A 21,614-nucleotide genomic window follows, 5' to 3' on the forward strand; every position below is an offset into this window, starting at 1 on the left:
CTAAATCCTACCCAACTGAAGGCTAATGGAGTAGAAACAATTGAACTCAGAAGTCACTGACTTTGTCACAAACTGGCTGGGCAAGTCCCTTAACCTTTCTGGTCTCAAGTTTTTCCTCCGATTTTGGGGGTTCCCTTTAAACTTTGACATTCTTCTATATGACTGCATGTCATGTCTAAGAAGCCTTCTGAACTACTCCTAGCATAGAACCAAGACTTGCCCTTTCTTGGTTTTCCAACAGCCTGTGCAGTACAACATATCACCTATTTTATACTGTCCTATATTGCCCTCTAGTTGTTTTTTAATGAAGCTTTTCTCTTCTCAACTATATGTAGTTTAAAATACTAGTTTAAAAGTTTATATTCAGGGTTAGAGAGTGTGCCTGCTACTTAAATCTCCTAGGACAATTCAGGCTGCATCCTAAGGTAATCAGTATGTATTTATACTGCTTTGTTCAAAACAATGATGTCCCTTCTTTGAAGTCCTGAAATTATATTTTTCATCAGTTCTGTCCAGTAGAAATATAATGGGAGCTACAAATATAGTTTTAAATGATCTGGCAGGCACATTTACAAAGTGAAAAGAAACAAGTACAATTAATTCTAATAACATATTTAATCCAATATATCCAAAAGACTATCATTTCAACATGTAGTCCCTGTAAAAAGTATTGACATTTTTCATTCTTTTTTTTTTTTTTAATGTCTTTGAAATCTGGGGTTTTTTTTACACTTGCAGCACATCTCGATTCAAAATAGCCACTTTCAAGTGCTTAGTAGCCACATGCAGCTAGTAACTACCTACTGAACAATGCAGTTCTGCATAACTGGGCTGCTTTCCAAACTGATCACTTTTTTTTTTTTCAGATAATGACTGATACTGAGTACTCAGGCTAGCCAGAGTGGTGCAAAGATGAGTCAAATTCATTGTGATAAGAGAGATTTGTAAGTCACTAGCAATTATACAGTGTGGTAGGTGCCATGATAGAGATGCAGAGAAGAAACCCAGACTTGGCGGCTGAAGGGCACAGGATGGAAGGCGGTGGGGAGACAAGGAAGGTTGCACAGAAATAACATTTGACATAGGAACTAAGTGCACGAAGGGAAGCCGGCTGTGCGGTGACCGGAGTTGCAGGTTACCAATCTTGCTGAGGGGGGCTCCACTGGACCCCGGGTCGTAGGCGTGTTTGGTGTGAAGGGGGAAGAGGACGGGAGAGGATTGGCTGGGAGGAACCCGGAGCTCCAGTTGGTGGGTGGACGGAAGCCGCAGGGGGGCGCTACTTGCACTTCGCGCTCAAGCGACGGGATCTTCAAACCGTGGGAGTGGCGCGGCAGCTGGAGTCCCTGGACTCCTCAATCGAGGGAGCTACTCGCGAGGTAAGGGGCGCGCCTGACCGGCTCCTAAAGCGCACTCGCTCGTCCGCACTCCTCGCGCTCCGAATTCAGCCTCGCCACACCCGGGCTTCAGAGCCCACAGAACTTCTCAGCCCCGTGTCGGCGACGAGGAGCTCATGGTAAAACAGCGCCTAGGGTTTCGCTTGTTTGTTTGTTTTTAACAGATGCCTACGACTTGTAATAGGCTGCCTCATAAAATGAGTCTATGGAAACGGTTGCCAGGGCCGGCGAACGGCGGCTCCCGGAAGTCCTTTGATGCTTTGGTAACAGTGAAGCTACTGGACCAATGAGGTGCCTCTTCCGGTTTTGTCCGCGGTCGCCCAGTTCTTCTTTATCAAGGTTGCCTTTGACCCCGGGAAAGAGATCTTCCGGGTTCCTCTCTCCCCAAGATGGCTGCTGAGGACGAGTTACAGCTGCCGCGGCTCCCCGAGCTGTTCGAAACGGGCAAACAGTTACTGGACGAAGTAGAAGTAGCGACTGAACCTGCCGGTTCCCGGATAGTCCAGGAGAAGGTGTTCAAGGGCCTGGACCTCCTTGAGAAGGCTGCCGAAATGTTATCGCAGCTAGACTTGTTCAGGTATGGGGGAAGATAGTAATAATGGCTGAGAACGAAGGTAATAATGGTTACCAAGGGTGGAGCCATTGCGTCTGAGTGGAGGGGACCTTTAGTAGTGAGAACCTTTCGTTCTTACTTACCACTGCGATCTTGTGTACATTGTTTACATTCCCCACCTCTCTTCCCAGATGGTTGATATCCCACGACTCTGCTCACTAGTGTCTGCTGATTGCAAGGCATTGGGTGTGAGCGCTCAGCCACTTTCATTAAGTGAAACTGGGCGCTGTTACCCGTGCCTCCTCCCTCTGCTCCACTCCCAGCCCAGCCTCCCACTCCGTCCCCCAGGAGCCAAGGGCCACAATTTGAATGCCTAGCCAGGCTTCACTGCCTCCTTTTTGCTCTTCCAGCCGAAATGAAGATTTGGAAGAGATTGCTTCCACCGACCTGAAGTACCTGTTGGTGCCAGCGTTTCAAGGAGCCCTCACCATGAAACAAGTCAACCCCAGCAAGCGTCTAGATCATTTGCAGCGGGCTCGAGAACACTTTATGAACTACTTAACTCAGTGCCATTGCTACCATGTGGCAGAGTTTGAGCTGCCCAAAACCAAGAACAACTCAGCTGAAAATCACACTGCCAATTCTTCCATGGCTTATCCTAGCCTCGTTGCTATGGCATCTCAAAGACAGGCTAAAATAAAGAGGTGAGTCAATAGGTATAATATGAGGGCTGCACAATGGCAGTGCTTTTCGGGAGCATGCTTTCTTGGCGGTTGGTGGGGGGCCAGAATGGTGTGTGTCACTTTCTTGGTTCTTATTGAGCATAGGCCCTGGGGAGAGCAAACTTCCCTGAGTTTTTCAAGAAGCCTCTGCTTTTGTTGAGATGATTATACTTACCTATCAGACCCCTACTACCTTATGATTGCCAACAGCAGCAATGTAATTTAGCAGAGTGTCTCCCAACCTTTTCCACATCCATCATAGCAATGTTCACATGGTACAGTGGGGTAGATGTCTCTGGAAGACAAAGCTAGGCCATTTTATGGTCCACTGATTGAGGAGCTCTGTTCAGACTGCTGGAGTAGATGTGTAACATCCTGAACTCATCTTAGTCCTGGCACAGCTTCATCGTGTGATCTTGGAAAAGTTGCTTACTTAGGTTTTTTTTTTGTTGTTGTTTGTTTTTTAAACAACATTTAATGGGTGGTCATGCTGTCTAGGAACTATGCTAGGCACTGGGGATACAAAGTATATAGGTGTTTGTGTGAGTATGAGTGGTCCGTGCCTTGGAGGAGCATACAATCTGGTGAGGAAAAAGGGCATAGAAACAGAATATCAATATACACTGATGTTATGGAGGGTTGTACAAGGTACTATGAGAGCAGATGGGAGGGGCACCTAACCAAAGGGAGCAGGAGAGAGGAGAAAGCTCCCTCGAAGAGGTGACTCCTGTGCTTAGTTCTTTAAGGGTAAATAGGAATATCCAGAGGAAGAGGAGAGGAGGGCATTAGCCAGCAGAGTATGTAATAGCCTTAGTAAAGCCACAGAGGCGTTAAAGAAACTGGTGGGTGGAGATGTGTAGGACGAAAACAGCAGCTATAAGCAATTAGGTGATGGTAGAACACAAAGAGGGTGGTGGTAAGGGGGAAGGAATGATACTGAAGAATGTTGTAGGGTCCACATCAAGGAGAGCCTGGGATGTGAGGAACGTGAAGAGAAACTTGTTGCTGAGAACTTGATAAGGTGTTTGAATCCCAGCTCGACCGCTGTGATTAATCACTGATTTTTGGCAAGTTATTTAATCTTTCACTACCTGAATTTCCCCAGCTGCAAAATTCAGATAATAATAGGTCCTTCCTTATAAAGTGGTTTTTGAGGATTAAAAGAGAAATATATATAAAGCAGTTAGCACAATGTTTGACACAGTAAACACTCAAAGTCAACTATTTGCGGCTAAGAGCATGGGTCGTAGAGTGAGAGACCTGGGTTTGAGACCCAGCTTTACTTATGATCTGTTGGACTTTGGGGAAGTTATTTAACCCAACTGAGCCTCAGCTTTCCTCATATGTGAAATCTAAATAATAATGGTACAGATGGTCCCCGATTTGCGATGGGTTGTCTTAGAATTTTTTGACTTTATATTGGTGCAGAAGCAATACACATTCAGGGGAACATCAATAAATTACATGAGTTATTCAACACTTTATTATAAAATAGGCCTTGTGTTAGATGATTTTGCCCAACTGTACGCTAATATAAGTGTTCCGAGCATGTTGAAGGTAAACTAGGCTAAGCTATGATGTTCAATAAGGTGTATTAAATGCGTTTTCAACTTCCCATATTTTCAATTTATGATGGATTTATTGGGATGTAGCCCCGTTTTAAGTTGAGACACATGTGTACCTACCTCAGGGGTTAATAAGCACAAATGGGAAAAAGAACATAAAACAGCACAATATCTGGCACATGGTGAGTATTCTGTAAATGTCAGCTGCTATCAGATAGGACACGCCAAAGAGCTTACTCTGGTTGGTGACTGAGATCCACTGAAGAGTTCTGTTTCTTTTTTCTTTTTTTTTTTTGATACAGAGTTTTGCTCTTGTCACCCAAGCTGGAGTGCAGTGGCGTGATCTCGGCTCACTGCAATCTCCACCTCCTGGGTTCAAGCAATTCTCCTGCCTCAGCCTCTCGAGTAGCTGGGATTACAGGCACCTGCCACCACGCCCAGCTAATTTTTGTATTTTTAGTAGAGATGGGGTTTTGCCATGTTGGCCAGGCTGGTCCGCCTCGGGCTCCCAAAGTGCTGGGATTACAGGTGTGAGCTGCTGCGCCCTGGCTGTTTCTTTTCAAATAGTAGCATGATCACATTTGCATTTTAACTAGTACACTCTAACAGCAGTTAGGAAACAATGAGGGAAAAGATTAGACCCAGTTAAGTCACAAAGGTGACTGGGGTTTACTATTGCAATGGTAGAGGGATGGGGGAATATATTTAGGAGGGTTGAATCTACAGGAAACCTGGTGATCAATTGGTTGTGGAAGGTGGGATAGAAGGAAGCAGCAAGGAAAGATGTTCATGTTTCTGATTTAGGTGGATGGCTGTGAAATTTATTGAGATGGGGAAAGAGGAAGAAGAGAAGATGGGGGAAGGGGAGAGTATGAATTTAGTATTGAAACATGTTGAGTTTAAGGTGCCTAGGAGATAAGTAGAGGTATCTGTTAGTCTGAAGCTCAGAGGAGAGGCTTGGTCTAGAGAGCTGAAGATGATTCATTTATTCAAAAATATTTATTAATTCCTTCCTGTGTGCCAGGAGCTGTTCTAGGTGTTAGAGAATCAGATAAAGTCAGTGCTGCTATGGAGCTTTTATTCTGGTGCTAGAGAAAAACAATAAGCTAGTAAATAATGAAATTTCAGCTGGTAAGGACTATGAGGAATAATAAAGTTAGGGGATAGTGAGTGACTGAGGATATGGGCTAGACTGATATGAAATGGAATTTAACATCCTGTCCTTTGTAAGTAGTTGGGGGCAGCCTGTCAGCAGGTAATAGGTAGTTTTAAACAGTGAGTTTGGTATCCAAATAATTATACAAAAAAAAAAAAAAAAACTGCAAGAGAGAGACGAGGGAGTGGTCACATCTGGTTGGAGGGATGAAGAAAAGGTTTCAGAACATAATGGCATTTGACACCAGGCGCGGTGGCTCACGCCTGTAATCCCAGCACTTTGGGAGGCTGAGGCAGGTGGATCACTTGAGGTCAGGAGTTCAAGACCAGTCTGGTCAACATGGTGAAACCCCGCCTCTGCAAAAAAAAAAAAAAAAAAAAAAAAAAAAAAAAAAAATTAGCTGGGAGTGGTGATGCACTCCTGTAATCCCAGGTACTCGGGAGGCTGAGGCAGCAAAATCGCCTGAGCCCGGGAGGCAGAGGCTGCAGTGAGCCGAGATCGCACCATTGCACTCTAGCCTGGGTATTGGAATGAGACTCTGTCTCAAAAAAAAAAAAAAAAAACATAAATGGTATTTGAGACGAGTCTTACAGGATGGTTAAAACTAGAAATTAGGCTGAGCATGGTGGCTCATACCTGTAATCCCAACACTTTGGGAGGCCAAGGCGGGAGGATTACTTGAGCCCAGGAGTTCAAGAACAGCCTAAGCAACAAAGTAAGACTCTGTCTCTACCAAAAAATAAAAATAAAAAATTAGGTGTGGTGGCACAGTCCTGTAGTCCCAGCTACTCCAGAAGCTGAGCTGAGCTGGGAGGATCACTTGAGCCCCTGGAGGTTGAGGCTGCAGTGAGCTATGATTGCACCATTGTATTCCAACCTAGGTGACAGAGTGAGACCCTGTCTCAAAAAAAAAAAAAAAAAAAATTTTCCTGAGTGTAAAAGTAGTAGTGCTCATTGTAGAAAGTTTGCAAAACAGAAGAATATTTTTTAAATTAAAAATAAGCCTCAGTCCTAGCACTCATGATGATTATTGTTAACTTTCTGGTGTGTTTCCTTTCAGACATATAGTTATTTAAGCTAATAAATTTGGAATGCTGTAACTATCCTGTTTTTTAACCTGACATACCGTGAGCATTTCCTCGTGTTTTTTGAAACCATGATATTGAATGTTCCATGTTCTAGTTGTACCATAATTATTTAATCTGTTATTATCAAATATTTAGACATTGGTTTTTTGCTATTCTGAGTAATGCTATAAGCAAACATCTTTAAATGCATCTGTCACTGTTCCTTAGGGTGGATTTCTGGAGCCAGTGACTGGGTCAAAGTGTTTGAATATTTTGAGGCTCTTGACATATGGTAAAAGTGTTGCTTTCCACGATAACAGAGTTTCAGAATATGTTGCACTTCATTTGTCTTGGATGTTAATACTTAGAAAATCCAATTGGGTGGCCGGACACGGTGGCTCACGCCTGTAATCCCAGCACTTTGGGAGGCCGAGGCAGGTGGATCACCTGAGGTCAGAAGTTCGAGACCAGCCTGGCCAAGATGGCAAAACCCCATCTCTACTAAAAATGCAAAAATTAGCCAGGCGTGATGGCCGGTGGCTGTAATCTCAGCTTCTTGGGAGGCTGAGGAAGGAGAATTGCTGGAACCCAGGAGGTGGAGGTTAAGCTGAGATCGCACCATTGCACTCCAGCCTGGTCTGACAACAGTGAGACCCCATCTCAAAAAAAAAAAAGAAAAAAAAAAAGAAAAAAAAAGACAGTCCAATTGGGCAAACAGAAAGTATCTATTGTTTTGATTTGCATTTCTTTGGCCTGCCTGCTTTGAATGTTTTTCTTAAATGCCTGACAGATATCAACACTTAACTTTATACTAATGTCTCCCACATTAATATCACTAGCCCAGACTCTTCCTGACCTTCAGACCCATACTTGCAACACCCTTCCTTCATGGGTGTTTCACAGACATGTCATACTTTGAACCCTTGGCTTTTTAACCCCCAAATGTGCCTCCACAGCCATCTCAGTAAGTGTACCACCATTGACTTAGGTTTTTAAACCAGAAACCTAGGATTTACCTTCAATTCCTCCCTTTTTCTGAATTTTCACATCCAGTCTATCAGCAAAGGCCTGTCCATTCTAGCTACAAGAGCTATCTTCTATCCTTCTATTTCTCTCCATCTCCACTATCATACCTCAGTCTAGGCTACCAACATTTCTCACCCTAGATAGATAAATCAGCTCCAAGGCCTTGTGTGATCTGCTGCCTGCCTCTTTTCAGTCTCACCATGTGTCATTCTCCCCTCATTCACTAGACTCCAGCCACAATGACTGTCTTTCAGTTCTTTGAATAGACCCAGCTCTGTCCTCTATTGAATCTCTGCGTGTGCAGTTCTCTTTGCATGGAATGCTCTTCATATGGCTAATTCTTCATCCTCTAGGTCTCAGCTTGAATATCACTCCTCAGGCCTTTCCAGATCAGTCTCTTTAAGTAGTTAACAACTATTATTCTCTCTTCGCTTCATGTTTGTTTCCTTCTTGGCACTTATGTGCAGTCATTTCATGTGTCTTTCTGAGTTTTGTCTTTCTCCTCTACTACAGTATATACTCTATGAGGGCACAAGCCATTTCTTGTTCACTGTGTTATGCCTGCCATAGAGCTTGGCATATAGAAGTTACTAAAGCAATACTTATTGTTGACAAGCAGAAGAAACAAGATGAACAAAAGCCCAAAGCCAGGGTATATTTAGGTATGTTCAAAGACCATGTAATAATCTGGTTTGGCAGAAGCTAAGAGGAGTATGGTTGCAGCTCTGCATAAAGAAGTGATATGTATATAAAATAGTGAAAAAGAAGAAAGGCAGAGGGAGAAATACAAGTTAGCATGTTATGATAGTACTTCAAATAGGAAGGAGTGATAAAAAATGAAGTTATAGCTATCAGAGATACTACTTTTGCAAGAAGAGTTTACATGGTTAGAAAACAAATTACTCAGATCCTTATTTACTTTCTGGAAGTCCCCCAACCCATGCCTTTAGATATTGAGGCCGTCTTACATAAAACACCTGAATGGTGTGTCCTCTCTCTCAAAACCTGTTTCTTCATGTATGTCCTGTATTTCCCATATCTGAGGAGTATGAGTCTGGTTGAGTAACAGCAACTCCATCCTTTTGAGAGAAATAGAGAAGTGAACGCTGGATAAGTAATGAGTCTAGTTTTGGATTTACTGAATTTAGGTCCTAAAGTGGCAACTGGATAGTCATTTCCATAGACAGATTGAAATGTGCAAGTAAAGTTTATGAGACTGTTTTGTGACTGATGTGAAAGATTTAGGAGGCCTCTGCTTTGGTTGGTGTAGATGAATTTGCCAAGGAAAAACATGTAGACAGAAAAAAAAACTCAAGGATAAAACTTTGGGGCAAATTAAGGGAGAAGGAAGAGGAAGGAAAGAGCAATCAGAAACTCAGTAAGGTAGCCGGGCGCGGTCTCTCACGCCTGTAATCCCAGCACTTTGGGAGACTGAGGTGGGTAGATCACGAGGTCAGGAGTTCAAGACCAGCCTGGCCAAGATGGTGAAACCCCATCTGTACTAAAAATACAAAAAAAATTAGCTGGGCCTGGTGGCAGGTGCCTGTAATCCTGGCTACTTGGGAGGCTGCGGCAGGAGAATCACTTGAACCCGGGAGGTGGAGGTTGCAATGAGCCGAGATTGCGCCACTGCACTGTAGCCTGGGCAACAGAGCAAGACCCCGTCTCAAAAAAGAAACTCCATAAGGTACAGGTACTTACAGGAGCCTGGAAAAGAGAAAGCAAATGTTATGTCCTCTTTGAAGCCTTTCCCTAATTATCTTCCCTCCCAGATACCATGGCATTTAGTTCATGTTACTTATCACAGTATAACTATCTGTCAGTCTCTAGACTTGAAACTCCTCAAGGTGAGAGACTTTGATTAATTGTATCTCAGTATCCTAATTATATCATTGTATATAATTGCATCCCTTGGTGCCCAACCCAGTAATTGGATCATAGTAGGTACTTGGAGGTGTCTTTGGGAGAGACAGAGTGGTCATAAAAAGATGGAAGCAAAATGCCGTAGCAGAAAAAGCCTAGACTTAGGAGTCAGACCTGGGGTAACTAATCCAATTTCTACCACTTAATAGATGTGACATCATTTAGCAACCCCCCCCCAGCCTCAATTTCTTTATCAGCTAACAGTGTATTGCTGCTTACAAAGCACTTTGATTTGTGTTTTTCCATTTGATCCTTGTAACAACCCCATGAAATAGACATTCTTGTCCCCATTTTAGAGATTTAAAAAAATCAGGGGGAGCGAGCGCTCTGAGAATTGAATTGCCCAAAGTTACATAGCTAGTAAGTGGCTAGGTTAGGATTTAAACTCAGGTGTTCAAATTCCCAGTTCAGTAACGTTCCCACTGTAGCATGGAAAAGAGAAGAGTAGGCCAGGTGTGGTGGCTCATTCCTGTAATCCCAACACTTTGGGAGGCCAAGGCGGGCAGATTGTTTGAGTCTGGGAGTTCAAGACCAGCCTGGGCAACATGGCAAAACCCTGTCTCTACAAGAAATACAAAAATTAGCTGGGTGGTGGTACATGCCTGTAGTCCCAGCCACTTAGGAGGCTGAGGTTGGAGGATGACTTGAGCCCAAGAGATTGAGGCTGCAGTAAGCTGTGATCACAGCACTGTACTCCAGCCTGGGTGACAGAGTAGAGACCCTGTCTCAAAAATAAAGAGAAGAGCGATCATTTAAAAGGGTAGAAAAATGAGTTGAGGGAAAGTGTTTCTAAGACAGGGGAAAGGCGCCAGTAGAGTGAAAACTAGCTGCTAACGACAAGGAGGATGATCAATAAATAGAGTGAGGCCTGGAAGAATGTGTGTGGGGTACTAGATTGGTAACAAAAGTGGAGTGGTAAAGACATTACCTTTGATCGGGCATAGTAGCTTGTGCCTTTAATTGCAGCACTTTGGGAGGCTGAGGCAGGAGGATCATTTGAGGCAGGAGTTCGAGATCAGCCTGGGCAATGTAGTGAGACCCTGTCTCACTACAAAAAAATTAAAAATTAGCTGGGCATGGTGGTGTGCACCTGTCTTAGCTACTCGGGAGGCTGAGGTGAGAGGATCACTTGAGCCCAGGAGCTCGAGGTCGAAATGAGCTGTCATCACACCACTGCACTCCAGCCTGGACAACCAAGTGGGACCAAAGCAAAACAAAAAAAAAAAAGACATTACCTTGGAAATGCCTTGGTAGAGACAGAATCAGCTCCTTAAAGACAAGAGTAAAAGAGGAAGAGAGAAGTTTATATATATATATATATATATATATATATATATATATATATTTTTTTTTTTTTTTTTTTTTTTTTTTTTTTTTTTTGAGACAGAGTTTTGCTCTGTTGCCCAGGCTGGAGTGCAGTGGCATGATCTCAGCTCACTGCAACCTCCACCTCCTAGGTTCAAGCAATTCTGCCTCAGCCTCCCGAGTAGCTGGGATTACAGGCGTGTACCTCTCTGCCCAGTTAATTTTGTACTTTTGGTAGAGACGGGGTTTTTCCATGTTGGTCAGGCCGGTCTCAAACTCCTGACCTCAGGAGATCCGCCTGCCTCAGCCTCCCAAAGTGCTGGGATTACAGGTGTGAGCCACCGCGCCTGGCCAGTTAGAGATTTTATGGTGAAGAGGGAAATTGAATTCTACATTGGCTGGCCATCTGGTGAGTGTGATGGTGATAATAGTCTTCACAAAACATGAATAAAAGGATGGCTGAGCAAGGGTGACCACTCAGCCAGAGTTTGACAATAATGGTTTGTAGCTGAACCATTTGATACAAGTTTCTAATTCCTTAACTCTCTTCAACAGCTTGGGAACAGAGAAAGGGAATGGAAGTTGCCCAGAGTTAGAAGGGTTACAAGGATAGGGGATTGTAGGGCAATAGGGAGTATTTCCATGTAATGGCCCACCATGGGGAATCTAACAGTGATGAAGGTCTAAGACTGGTTTTCCATCTGGTCCTTGGAGCCCCAAAATTTCACTGCAGTGCCTCGGGGTAGGGGGGAGTGTTGGCAGCCCTCCTGATTTAACCAAGGTAAATTTTACTTGTTTATTACTTATGGGAGTTCCATGGCATCTCTCATTAGAAGAAAAGGTTCTTTTACTAAGACAAAATAGTTTAAAAAACACTGGCCCAAATGAACAAGTGTTGAGTTAGAAGTTTAAAAGATGACGAGCAGGCTGGGTGCGGTGGCTCACACCTGGAATACACTTTGAGAGGCTGAGGCAGGCAGATGACCTGACGTCAGGAGTTTGAGACCAGCCTGGCCAACATGGCAAAACGCCGTCTCTACTAAAAATACAAAAATTAGCTGGGTGTGGTGGTGCACACCTATAATCCCAGCTACTTGGGAGGCTGAGGCAGGAGAATCACTTGAACCCGGGAGGTGGAGGTTGCAGTGAGCCAAAATTGCACCACTGCACTCCAGCCTGGGTGACAGAGCAAGACTCTGTCTCAAAAAACAAAAAAAGGTGATGAGCAAAGTCATAGAAGCTAGGAAATAGAAGAAAAGGAAGGAGCAGAGTACAGTAGTTAGGCCTTAAGTATGCAGAGAATGGGAAAAGAAACAAAAGAACTTTATTCAGAGGATTACTAGACTAACCCCGAATTTACCCTGAATTATATCATCCTAAGGTCCTTATGTTATTTTTTTCCTGTGACAGGTACATCCAGGAAAGAGAGTTGGGGATAGGAGTGAGACTGGAGTTAAACATTCTCAAGTAGTATCTCTGATAGCATTCATGAACTAGGAATTGTATTTCTTTGTAGTGTTTTACTCAAAAAGCTTCCTAGGATGATGATGTGTCAGTTATTTGTAACATTATAGTAAATGTCCAATTGTTAAGTAAAAGGAACAGAAGAGCCTAAAAATTTTTTAAATAGCCTTTTCTGAACAGTGGTTCTTGACTTTTTTTTTTCTTTTTTTTTTTTTTTTTTTTTTTTGAGATGAAGTCTCACTCTGACGTCAGGCTGGAGTGCCGCGACACGATCTTGGCTCACTGCAACCTCCCACTCCCTGGTTCAAGCGGTTTTCCTGCCTCAGCCTCCCAAGTAGCTGGAATTACAGGCGCACGCCACCACGCCCAGCTAATTTTTGTATTTTTAGTAGAGATGGGGTTTCACCATGTTGGCCAGGGTGGCCTCGATCTCCTGACCTCATGATGCACCCCCCTCAGCCTCCCAGAGTCCTGGGATTACAGAGCTGAGCCACTGTACCCGGCCGGTTCTTGACTTTTCATGGGTCATGGACCCCTTGCCCCTTTGATAATTTGATAAAATCTATAAAAATTTCTCAGCCAAAAAAAGAGAAAGCATATAGGTAGAGTTCTGTATAAAATTTGAGGGAGTTCAAGGACCACCCCCACCACACTGAACTCTCTGTGGACTTCAGCTTAAGACACCCTGATTTGGGTGAAGACCTACAGAGGAACATCTGATTCTGGAGAGTCTAAAGTGGGATTTCAAGCAGAGATATTTCAAGATATGTCTCTTGGAAATCTTGATGTTTTTCCTTGACTTCTCTCTTTCCTTCAGGCTCTTAAATCCAATAAATCAACATATCCTATCTATTTTATATTTTAAATATACCCGCATCCCACTATCTCCATCACTACCTTCCTGTTTCAGGTCACCATCTCTCACTTGGATTGTGGCAGTATCCTCTTAATTGCTTTCCCTGCTTACATCCTTGCCTCATAGCTCCCACAGCCTATACTCCACACAACAGCCAGAGTGGCCCATATTTTAAAAAGTCTTTTAATGTCACTCTATTCATGTCATGTATTCAAAAGCCTCCAATGGCTTTCCCATTCAAAATATCATGATATTTGATATTTTGGTTATTGCGACCTACCAGGTTCTACACATTATGGCCCTGGCTATGTCTGACTTCATTTTCTATCACTCTTCTTGACCTCAGCCACACTGGCCACCTTGATATTTCTCAGCCGTGTCAGGCCACGCACACTTCCCACCTCATGGCCCTTGTATTTGCTCGTCTTCCTTAGCATAGTCTTCCAGATATTGGCATAGTTACTTTCCTGAAGTCTTTGTTCACTGTCACCTTTTCAGAGAGGTCTCTTCTGACTACCTTGTGTATAATAGCACCACTACTTTTCCACCATCACCCTATGCACTTGACCTTAATTTTTGCTCTTTCATAGCACTTATCACAACCTAACTCATCTATTTCTTTTTGTCTACTCCCACTAGAATGAATGCTTCATGAGACCAAGGACTTTTCTTTTACACACTGCTGTGTCTCCAGCACTGAGAATGGTGCCTGTCACACAATAGGTACTCAGTAGATATTTGTCGGATGACATACTAGAATGCATCCTGAAAAAGAAAGGTAGCCAGGGTGGTTACGAGTCTTCAGATGATATAAAGATAAGCCAGAAGAGCTGGGAACATTTTGCCCAGAAGAAAAAAAGAGTTGACCATTTTTAGGCTGTTTCACAAGGCATTCCTGCATCAGTGGCAGGTAAATGACCTCTAAGATTCTACGATTCTTTGAAGGTGTAATTCCCAAAATAGAAGCATCATAGGAAGCACTATGTTGCGATTCTAAGCACCCACCCTAGTAAAGGTCAGTATAATCAAATGACTACGGTACTCGTCGTCCCTAAAAGACTTGCTGAGATCCGGTTACTTCTGTATGTTTTTGGCTTCAGAATGTACTCCTCAGCCCCTGCTCGGTCCTTGTCGTCTGAGGGAACTGCCTGGTGGCAAACTCTGGGGTATAGAATCTATATTCCTGCCAAGGTGGAAATTGGCATGCTTACTACCCTGTCATTTGCAAAGATGAAATCTTATTGAGGCCTTCTTTTGAAGGAATACCTCTTTATTTGTAAGTTCATGGGTAATGCTTTTCTGTGGAACAGATACAAGCAGAAGAAGGAGTTGGAGCATAGGTTGTCTGCAATGAAATCTGCTGTGGAAAGTGGTCAAGCAGATGATGAGCGTGTTCGTGAATATTATCATCTTCACCTTCAGAGGTGGATTGATATCAGCTTAGAAGAGATTGAGAGCATTGACCAGGAAATAAAGATCCTGAGAGAAAGAGACTCTTCAAGAGAGGTAAGCCTAGCCAAAGAAAGCTACTGCCAGAGATTTGAGTATTTTACAGGAGATCAAATTAAGATCCTGTTAAGTCTCCATAAAATCACTGTTTTTATCAAGATGAGTATAGAAAGGCCAAAGGGTCACTAGAGTAACTTTCTCTTTAATTTACTGTGGTCCCCAGTGCTTTTTAATCTGTAACACACTTATTTGTAATGTTGTGGTATACCATGGGGGACAGAAAAGTCTCTGAAATAAAAATTGGTTTTGATTGTGGAAAGCTGTGGCTGCTGAAGGAAGGCATAGGTTGTTAAACCTTTTAAAATCTGTGCTAGCTGGCCACTATGGTGGCTCATGCCTATAATCCCAGCACTTTGGAATGCCAAGGCGGGCAGATCACTTGAGGCCTGGAGTTTGAGACCAGCCTGGCCAATATGGCAAAACCCCCTCTCTACTAAAAACACAAAAATTAGCTGGGTGTGGTGGTGCGTGTCTGTGATTCCAGTTACTCAGGAGGCTGAGGCAGGAGAATTGCTTGAACCTGGGAGGCAGAGGTTGCGGTGAGCTGAGATCATGCCACTGCACTCCAGCCTGGGTGACAGAATGAGACTCCATCTGGAAAAAAAGAAAAAAAATGTGCTGACTATAATAAAGGGGAAGAGAGAAAGAGGATAGGAATGGAGAAGAAAGGTAGAACTGGAGGAGAGGGAGAAAAGAGTAGGAAGAATCTGAAACAAAAGACCAGGGGGATATGCTTAGGTTGGAGGAGGAATTAGAATTTAACCTTGCCACAATGATGCACTCTCACACCTTTAGATTACCCATGTAGGAGGCAAAGCAAGGACATTTCCATGCACAGAGTGTCCAGTAAACTGGTAAAGAAACCTGGCGAACAGCTTTGGCTGTCTTTGAACATCATAACCCTGTTTTGGAGCTGCCGCTTCAAAAGAATAGGCTCTGCTGCCACTTGTTCTTTGGTTCAGGACACAACATGAATTGGGTTGAATTTATCAGCAAGTCACAGCCATTTATTTAAGTCCTCAGAGAAACCTCTTCCTAATTTGATTCGTACTAATTAGCCCAGGAGCTCTTGCCTCAGGATAACATCAACCTAGTTCTTCATGTTAAGAGATCAAAGAATGAACAATTAGTATTCTAAGGTCATAAGGCCCCTTGAGCATGTCTAGATGAGTGCTTTTCAACATTTTGAGGCTGGACTTTTCTGGGTCCTGCCCTGTCCCTTTCTTTGTGTGTGGGTTTTTTGTTTTTTCTTGTTCATTTGTTTGTTTGTTGTAATTGTCGTGTTGTTTTAATGTCCTCTCATGTGGTATTGGAATTGGTTCTGAAAGTGATCAAGCTAGAACTAAGTGAGCACCTTTTCTTTAACCATCCTTTGTTTCAGCCTTTGTTTCAGCATGCCCTGGAAAGCCAAGGTTCCTTGAAACTTTTCTACATACCTCTATATGGAAACTACTAACTATTCCTTGTCCCTTTCATTTAGGAACATTGACTTCTAAAGTGCCGTAGTAGTTCTTGCCAGTTAAGTGCATAATTACATTGGAAGAGGTTTTAGAAGAAGAGTTGTAGGCTGGGCGCGGTGGCTCAAGCCTGTAATCCCAGCACTTTGGGAGGCCGAGACGGGCGGATCACGAGGTCAGGAGATCGAGACCATCCTGGCTAACACGGTGAAACCCTGTCTCTACTAAAAAATACAAAAAACTAGCCCGGCGAGGTGGCGGGCGCCTGTAGTCCCAGCTACTCGGGAGGTTGAGGCAGGAGAATGGCGTAAACCCGGGAGGCGGAGCTTGTAGTGAGCTGAGATCTGGCCACTGCACTCCAGCCTGGGCGACAGAGCGAGACTCCGTCTCAAAAAAAAAAAAAAAAAGAAGAGTTGTAGTGATTCAACTTTTTAACTGAAGGCCAGGCTGAGGAAAGGGGCTTCAAGTTCACCTCAAGGGATTTAGATGGAACATGGAAGAGGATTTTGGAATCTTCTTCTTTGGACAGGGTATTTTAAAGCCAAGTAATTTTTTTTACTTCTAGTGACATGATTCCTGGGAGAACTTTCTTTTTTGCAAGGTACTCAGGCCCCCTCAGGAGAGCTAAGGAACCTCCACCATTAGTGTTCTGCTACTGTAACTTAGAGACTGATAAATAGAAAGTGAATTTTGAATCCAGAGCTTTTCAAGCACCTGAAGACTTGAGAGCCCATATGGTAGGTTGGGTAAAATGGCAAATTCACCTCTCATAATTAATTTCCTTTTTAGGCATCAACTTCTAACTCATCTCGCCAAGAGAGGCCTCCAGTGAAACCCTTTATTCTCACTCGGAACACGGCCCAAGCCAAGTAGGTAGTACTAGAAAGGGGTTTGCTTTGCAGCCCTCTGCCTATGTGGTTCAATGTGGCAATTCATGAGTGACCCACAGACTGAGTGGTGTTGAAAAGTCATGATCTCGGCACAGTGTCTCACGCCTGTAATCCTAGCACTTTGGGAGGCCGAGGTGGGTGGATCACCTGAGATCGGGAGTTTGAAACTAGCCTGACCAACATGGAGAAACCCCGTCTCTACTAAAAATACAAAATTAGTTGGGCGTGGTGGCACATGGCTGTAATCCCAGCTACTAGGGAGGCCGAGGCAGGAGAGTCGATTGAACCTGGGAGGCAGAGGTTGCAGTGTGCCGAGATCATGCCACTGCCCTCTAGCCTAGGCAACAAGAGTGAAACGCCGTCTCAAAAAAAAAAAAAAAGAAAAGAAAAAGAAAAGTCATGATCTCACCTATGGAAGGTGTTCTTTTATCAAAGGGATATTATCTCTCCTGAAACTTTTACCATGTCTGTCTTCCTCAGACACTTCCTTCACAAACTCAAGCTTAAAAATAGGCACACATGGGCCAGGCATGGTGGCTCACGCCTGTAATCCCAGCCCTTTGGGAGGCCGAGGCAGGCGGGTCACCTGAGGTCAGGAGTTCAAGACCAGCCTGGCCAACATGGCAAAGCCCCGTCTACTAAAAATAGAAAAATGAGCCAGGCATGTTGGCGGGCACCTGTAATCCCAGCTACTCAGGAGGCTGAGGCAGGAGAATCGCATGAACCCAGGAGGTGGAGGCTGCAATGAGCTGAGCTCACCCCGCTACACTCCAGCCTGGTCGACAGAGTGAGACTCCATCTAAAAAAAAAAAAAAAAGCGCACATGTGAACAAACAAAACAGAAAAAAGGAAAATAATTGAAAGAGAATTGTATACTTTAAAGGTTTTTTGTTGTTGTTGTTTTTTAACATTATTCGCACTCTTCCTGCCTTCAGCTGCAATTCTCAAAAGGACATATTTGCCTCCCTATGATTTAATTCTGAGTTCTTGAGATACTTTTCTCTAGGGTGGCATGAGAGTCTCCTTGTTTTCTGTACCTTTCAGAGTCACCAACTGTGAATACCCGTTCCACGGTGTCTTCACTGCTTTGTGGAGCATTGGCCTCTGGGATTGCTTAATGGGAGATGATCCTGGGCTATTTATCTTCTCATGAAAGCTCTGGACTTTAATGCCCCTTTCTGGATGCCTCTTTTTACATATCCTCCCGTGAGTTTGCACAACTCCTCAGAAGTTGACTGGGTAGGGAACAAGGCTGAAACGGACACAGACTTTGTTGTTAAAGAGACTTTTTAGTAGTAGTTTTTTTTTTTTTTTTTTCATTTTCTAAATGCAGTGTAATTTTTGCAGAGTATTTGGAGCTGGTTATCCAAGTCTGGCAACTATGACGGTGAGTGACTGGTATGAGCAACATCGGAAATACGGAGCATTACCGGATCAGGGAATAGCCAAGGCAACACCAGGTATGGCGGGGTAGGAGGGAAATAGTTGTACCACTGGTCTTTTCTCCCTGGCAATTAAGTTCTCACCAAGTATAGTTGCCCTTTAGGAGCAGAAATAGTGGGGACAAAGATTCTGAGTAATAGAAAGATTCTAGGCAGTATTATGTTTATTATTAAATAGCAAATGATTATGGGAGGATGGGGACAGTGGTAGCATAGTTTGTAAATCTCTCCAAATGTCATGACATAAAAACAGAGCAAGCTGTGTAGAAAACTCAGTCTATGGATAGCAGTTCCACATCTGGTAATGGCAGAGTAGGCTGTATCAGGCCAGCCCTTCATACAGGATAACAATTACAAACTGAACAAAATATTTTTAAAAACAACTACCTGAAGGTACTGGAAGGTCACCAAAAGCAGGTGTAAGCTGAAGGAGAGTCAGCACTTACAAGGAGGAAATGATACTTGGAACTCCTTGAGGGCAGGGACTTTGGCTTACTGTACCTTTAGTGCCCAACTTGGTAATTGGGTCATAGTGGGTACTTGGAATTGTCTTTGGAAGGGCAAGATGGAGAGGGTGGCCATCAAAAAGGTGGAAGCAATAGGGTATAACAGAAAAAGTATGGACAGACCTGGGATGAACAGTCCGATTCCTGTCACTTTTTTTTGAGACGAAGTCTCACTCTTGTCCCCCAGGCTGGACTGCAATGGCGCGATCTTGGCTCACTGCAACCTCCGCCTCCTGGGTTCAAGCAATTCTCCTGCCTCAGCCTCTCGAGTAGCTGGGATTACAGGCACCTGCCACCATGCCTGGCTACTTTTTGTATTTTTAGTAGAGATGGGGTTTCATCATGTTGTCAGGCTGGTCTCGATGTCCTAACCTCAGGTGATCTACCCGCCTCGGCCTCCCGAAGTGCTGGGATTACAGGCATGAGCCACCGTGTCTGGCCCTCCTGTCACTTAATAGATGGAATATCCTAGTCCCTCTGAGCTTCAGTTTCCTTATCTCATATATTACCCCATTTGATCCTTTTTTAAAAAGGAGAAATAGAGACAGGGTCTCACTGTGTTTTCCAGGCTAGTCTCAAACTCCTGGGCTCAGGCAATCCTCCTGCCTCAGCCTCCCAAAGCACTGGGATTATAGGCATCAGTCACCACGCTCAGCTTCATTTGATCCTCTTAACAACTTTATGAAGCAGACATTCTTCTTCTCATTTTAAGATGAGAAAGTGCTCTGGGACAAATAGGTGAAAACAAAAAGAAAAAAAATAAAAATAAATAAGATGCGCTGGGCGCAGTGGCTCACGCCTTTAGTCCCAACACTTTGGGAGGCTGAGGCAGGCGGATTGCTTGAGCTCAGGAGTTCAAGACCAGCCTGAGCAATATGGCGAAACCCCATCTCTACCAAAAATACAAAAACCAACCGAGCGTAGCGGCATGTATCTGTAGTCCCATCTGCTCAGGTGGCTGAGGTGGGAGGATCACATGAGCCCAGGAGGCAGAGGTTGTAGTGAGCCAAGATCATGCCACTGCACTCGAGCCTGGGTGATAGAGTGAGACCCTGTCTCAAATAAATAAAATGAGGAAGTAGTCACTGAGAACTGACTTAAAGTGGCCTGACTAGGATTTAAAATCAGACCTTCAAATTCCCAGATTCAGTTCTGTTTCTACTATAGCACCAAAAAGAGAAGAGTGGTAATTTGAAAGGATTAGCTTTTCACCTGGGGGCAAACTGCAGTTACTATGATGTGGGGTAACTCAAACTTGGTTAGGAACTTGCAGTAGTACTGTTTGAGGAATGAGAGAACTGAGATCACAGTGACTAGCAACTGAAAAATGAAGGAAGATATCTCAGAAAAGAGAGAACCACAGAGAAGACGCCCTTTTTCTGTATATAGACCCTACTGAAATCTCTGGCTGACTATGCATGCACAGAATGGACTCTAAGCACCTCAACTAAGGCTAAAATAACTGAATGGAGAATTCAGCTGTTGCCCAATGCAAGGGAGGTAGAATTTGGCATTTTGGTTTTAGACAAGTTAATTGCCTGCTAAAATGAAAAATCAGTACTCTTTAGAGGAATGAAACAGAATTCAGAATCTCTACAATATATCATTTATCACGTCCAGAATTCAATTCTAAGCTATTAGACATGAAAAAAACAAACGGGAAAATGTGACTCATAACTCAAAAGGAAAGGCAATCAATGGATACCAACCCCAAGATAACTCAGATGTTGGAATTAGCGGACAGGGACTTTAAAACAGCTATTATTTTTATCCTCAAGGGCAGAGAGCAAAAGATGTTTGTAATTAATGAAGAGATAAGAAATCTCAGCAGAGAAATAGAAACTATACACATAATTCTGGAATGGAAAAATACAGTATCTGAAAATGTGAAGTCACTGGATGAGCTTAATACCAGATTGTTGCTGACAGAAGAGCATGTCAGTTAACTTGAAGATCAATAGAAATTATCCAATATGAAAAAAAGAATGGGTAAAAGTAAGCAGTATGTCAGTAGCCTGCGGAATTATGTACAAAGGTCTCATGTATGTGCAATTGGAATGCCAGTACGAGAGGAGAAAGAAGGGAACAGAAAAACTTGAAGAAATGATGGCTAAAGATTTCCCAAGATTCAGAAATGTCAGCAAACCCTAAGCAGTTTAAATACAAAGAAAATCACACATAGGCACATTATAGTCAAACTGCAGAACACCAGAGAGAAAGAGGAAATTTTGAAATCATCCAAAGATAAAGTACACATTACAAATAGGAGAACAAGGATATAAATTATTGCTGAATTTCCATTAAAAACCGTGGGAGCCGGAGATGGTGGAACATCTTCAAAGTGGTGGGGGGAGGAACTTGTCAATGTATAATTTTATACCCAGTGAAAAATATCCATAAAATGAAGATGAAATTAAGACATTTTCAGATAAATGAGAGCTACAAGAATTCTTCACCAGAAAATTGACATTAGAGAAATGCTGAAGAAAATTCCTCAGGCTGAGGGGAATGGTATCTATTCAGATAGAAATGTAAATATTCAAGTAGTGAAGAGCATCAGAAATGGTAATTATGTGGGTAAATACAAAGGACTATCTCCCTCAACCCAGTGTTAAAAATCTATACGTGACTTCTCAAAGCAAAAATTACTGTCTTGTGAGGTTTATAACGTATGAGGTGTAGTATATATGACAGCCATCGCAAAAAGGACAGGGTAAATGGAACTATTTTGTTTGTGAGATTCTTCTGTTTTATGTGAACTGATACATGTATACAAATT

The 21,614-nt window shown here is 43.2% G+C and overlaps 1 protein-coding gene across 1 annotated transcript in view; it reads left to right on the plus strand.

Annotated features, from left to right (window-relative positions):
* Window positions 1-1,287: 1,287 nt before the first annotated feature.
* IGBP1 (immunoglobulin binding protein 1) overlaps window positions 1,288-21,614 on the plus strand; it is a 33,085-nt gene continuing 12,758 nt past the window's right edge. Inside the window, exons 1-6 of the mRNA XM_010384130.2 lie at window positions 1,288-1,376; window positions 1,559-1,971; window positions 2,358-2,651; window positions 14,342-14,537; window positions 16,787-16,866; window positions 18,235-18,347. Of these exons, the coding sequence (XP_010382432.1) occupies window positions 1,784-1,971; window positions 2,358-2,651; window positions 14,342-14,537; window positions 16,787-16,866; window positions 18,235-18,347 (871 nt within the window). The 5' untranslated portion in view covers window positions 1,288-1,376; window positions 1,559-1,783. The remainder of the gene's footprint in view (window positions 1,377-1,558; window positions 1,972-2,357; window positions 2,652-14,341; window positions 14,538-16,786; window positions 16,867-18,234; window positions 18,348-21,614) is intronic.

This window comes from Rhinopithecus roxellana, chromosome 7 (assembly GCF_007565055.1).
Source record: "Rhinopithecus roxellana isolate Shanxi Qingling chromosome 7, ASM756505v1, whole genome shotgun sequence".
Classification (NCBI taxonomy): domain Eukaryota; kingdom Metazoa; phylum Chordata; class Mammalia; order Primates; family Cercopithecidae; genus Rhinopithecus; species Rhinopithecus roxellana.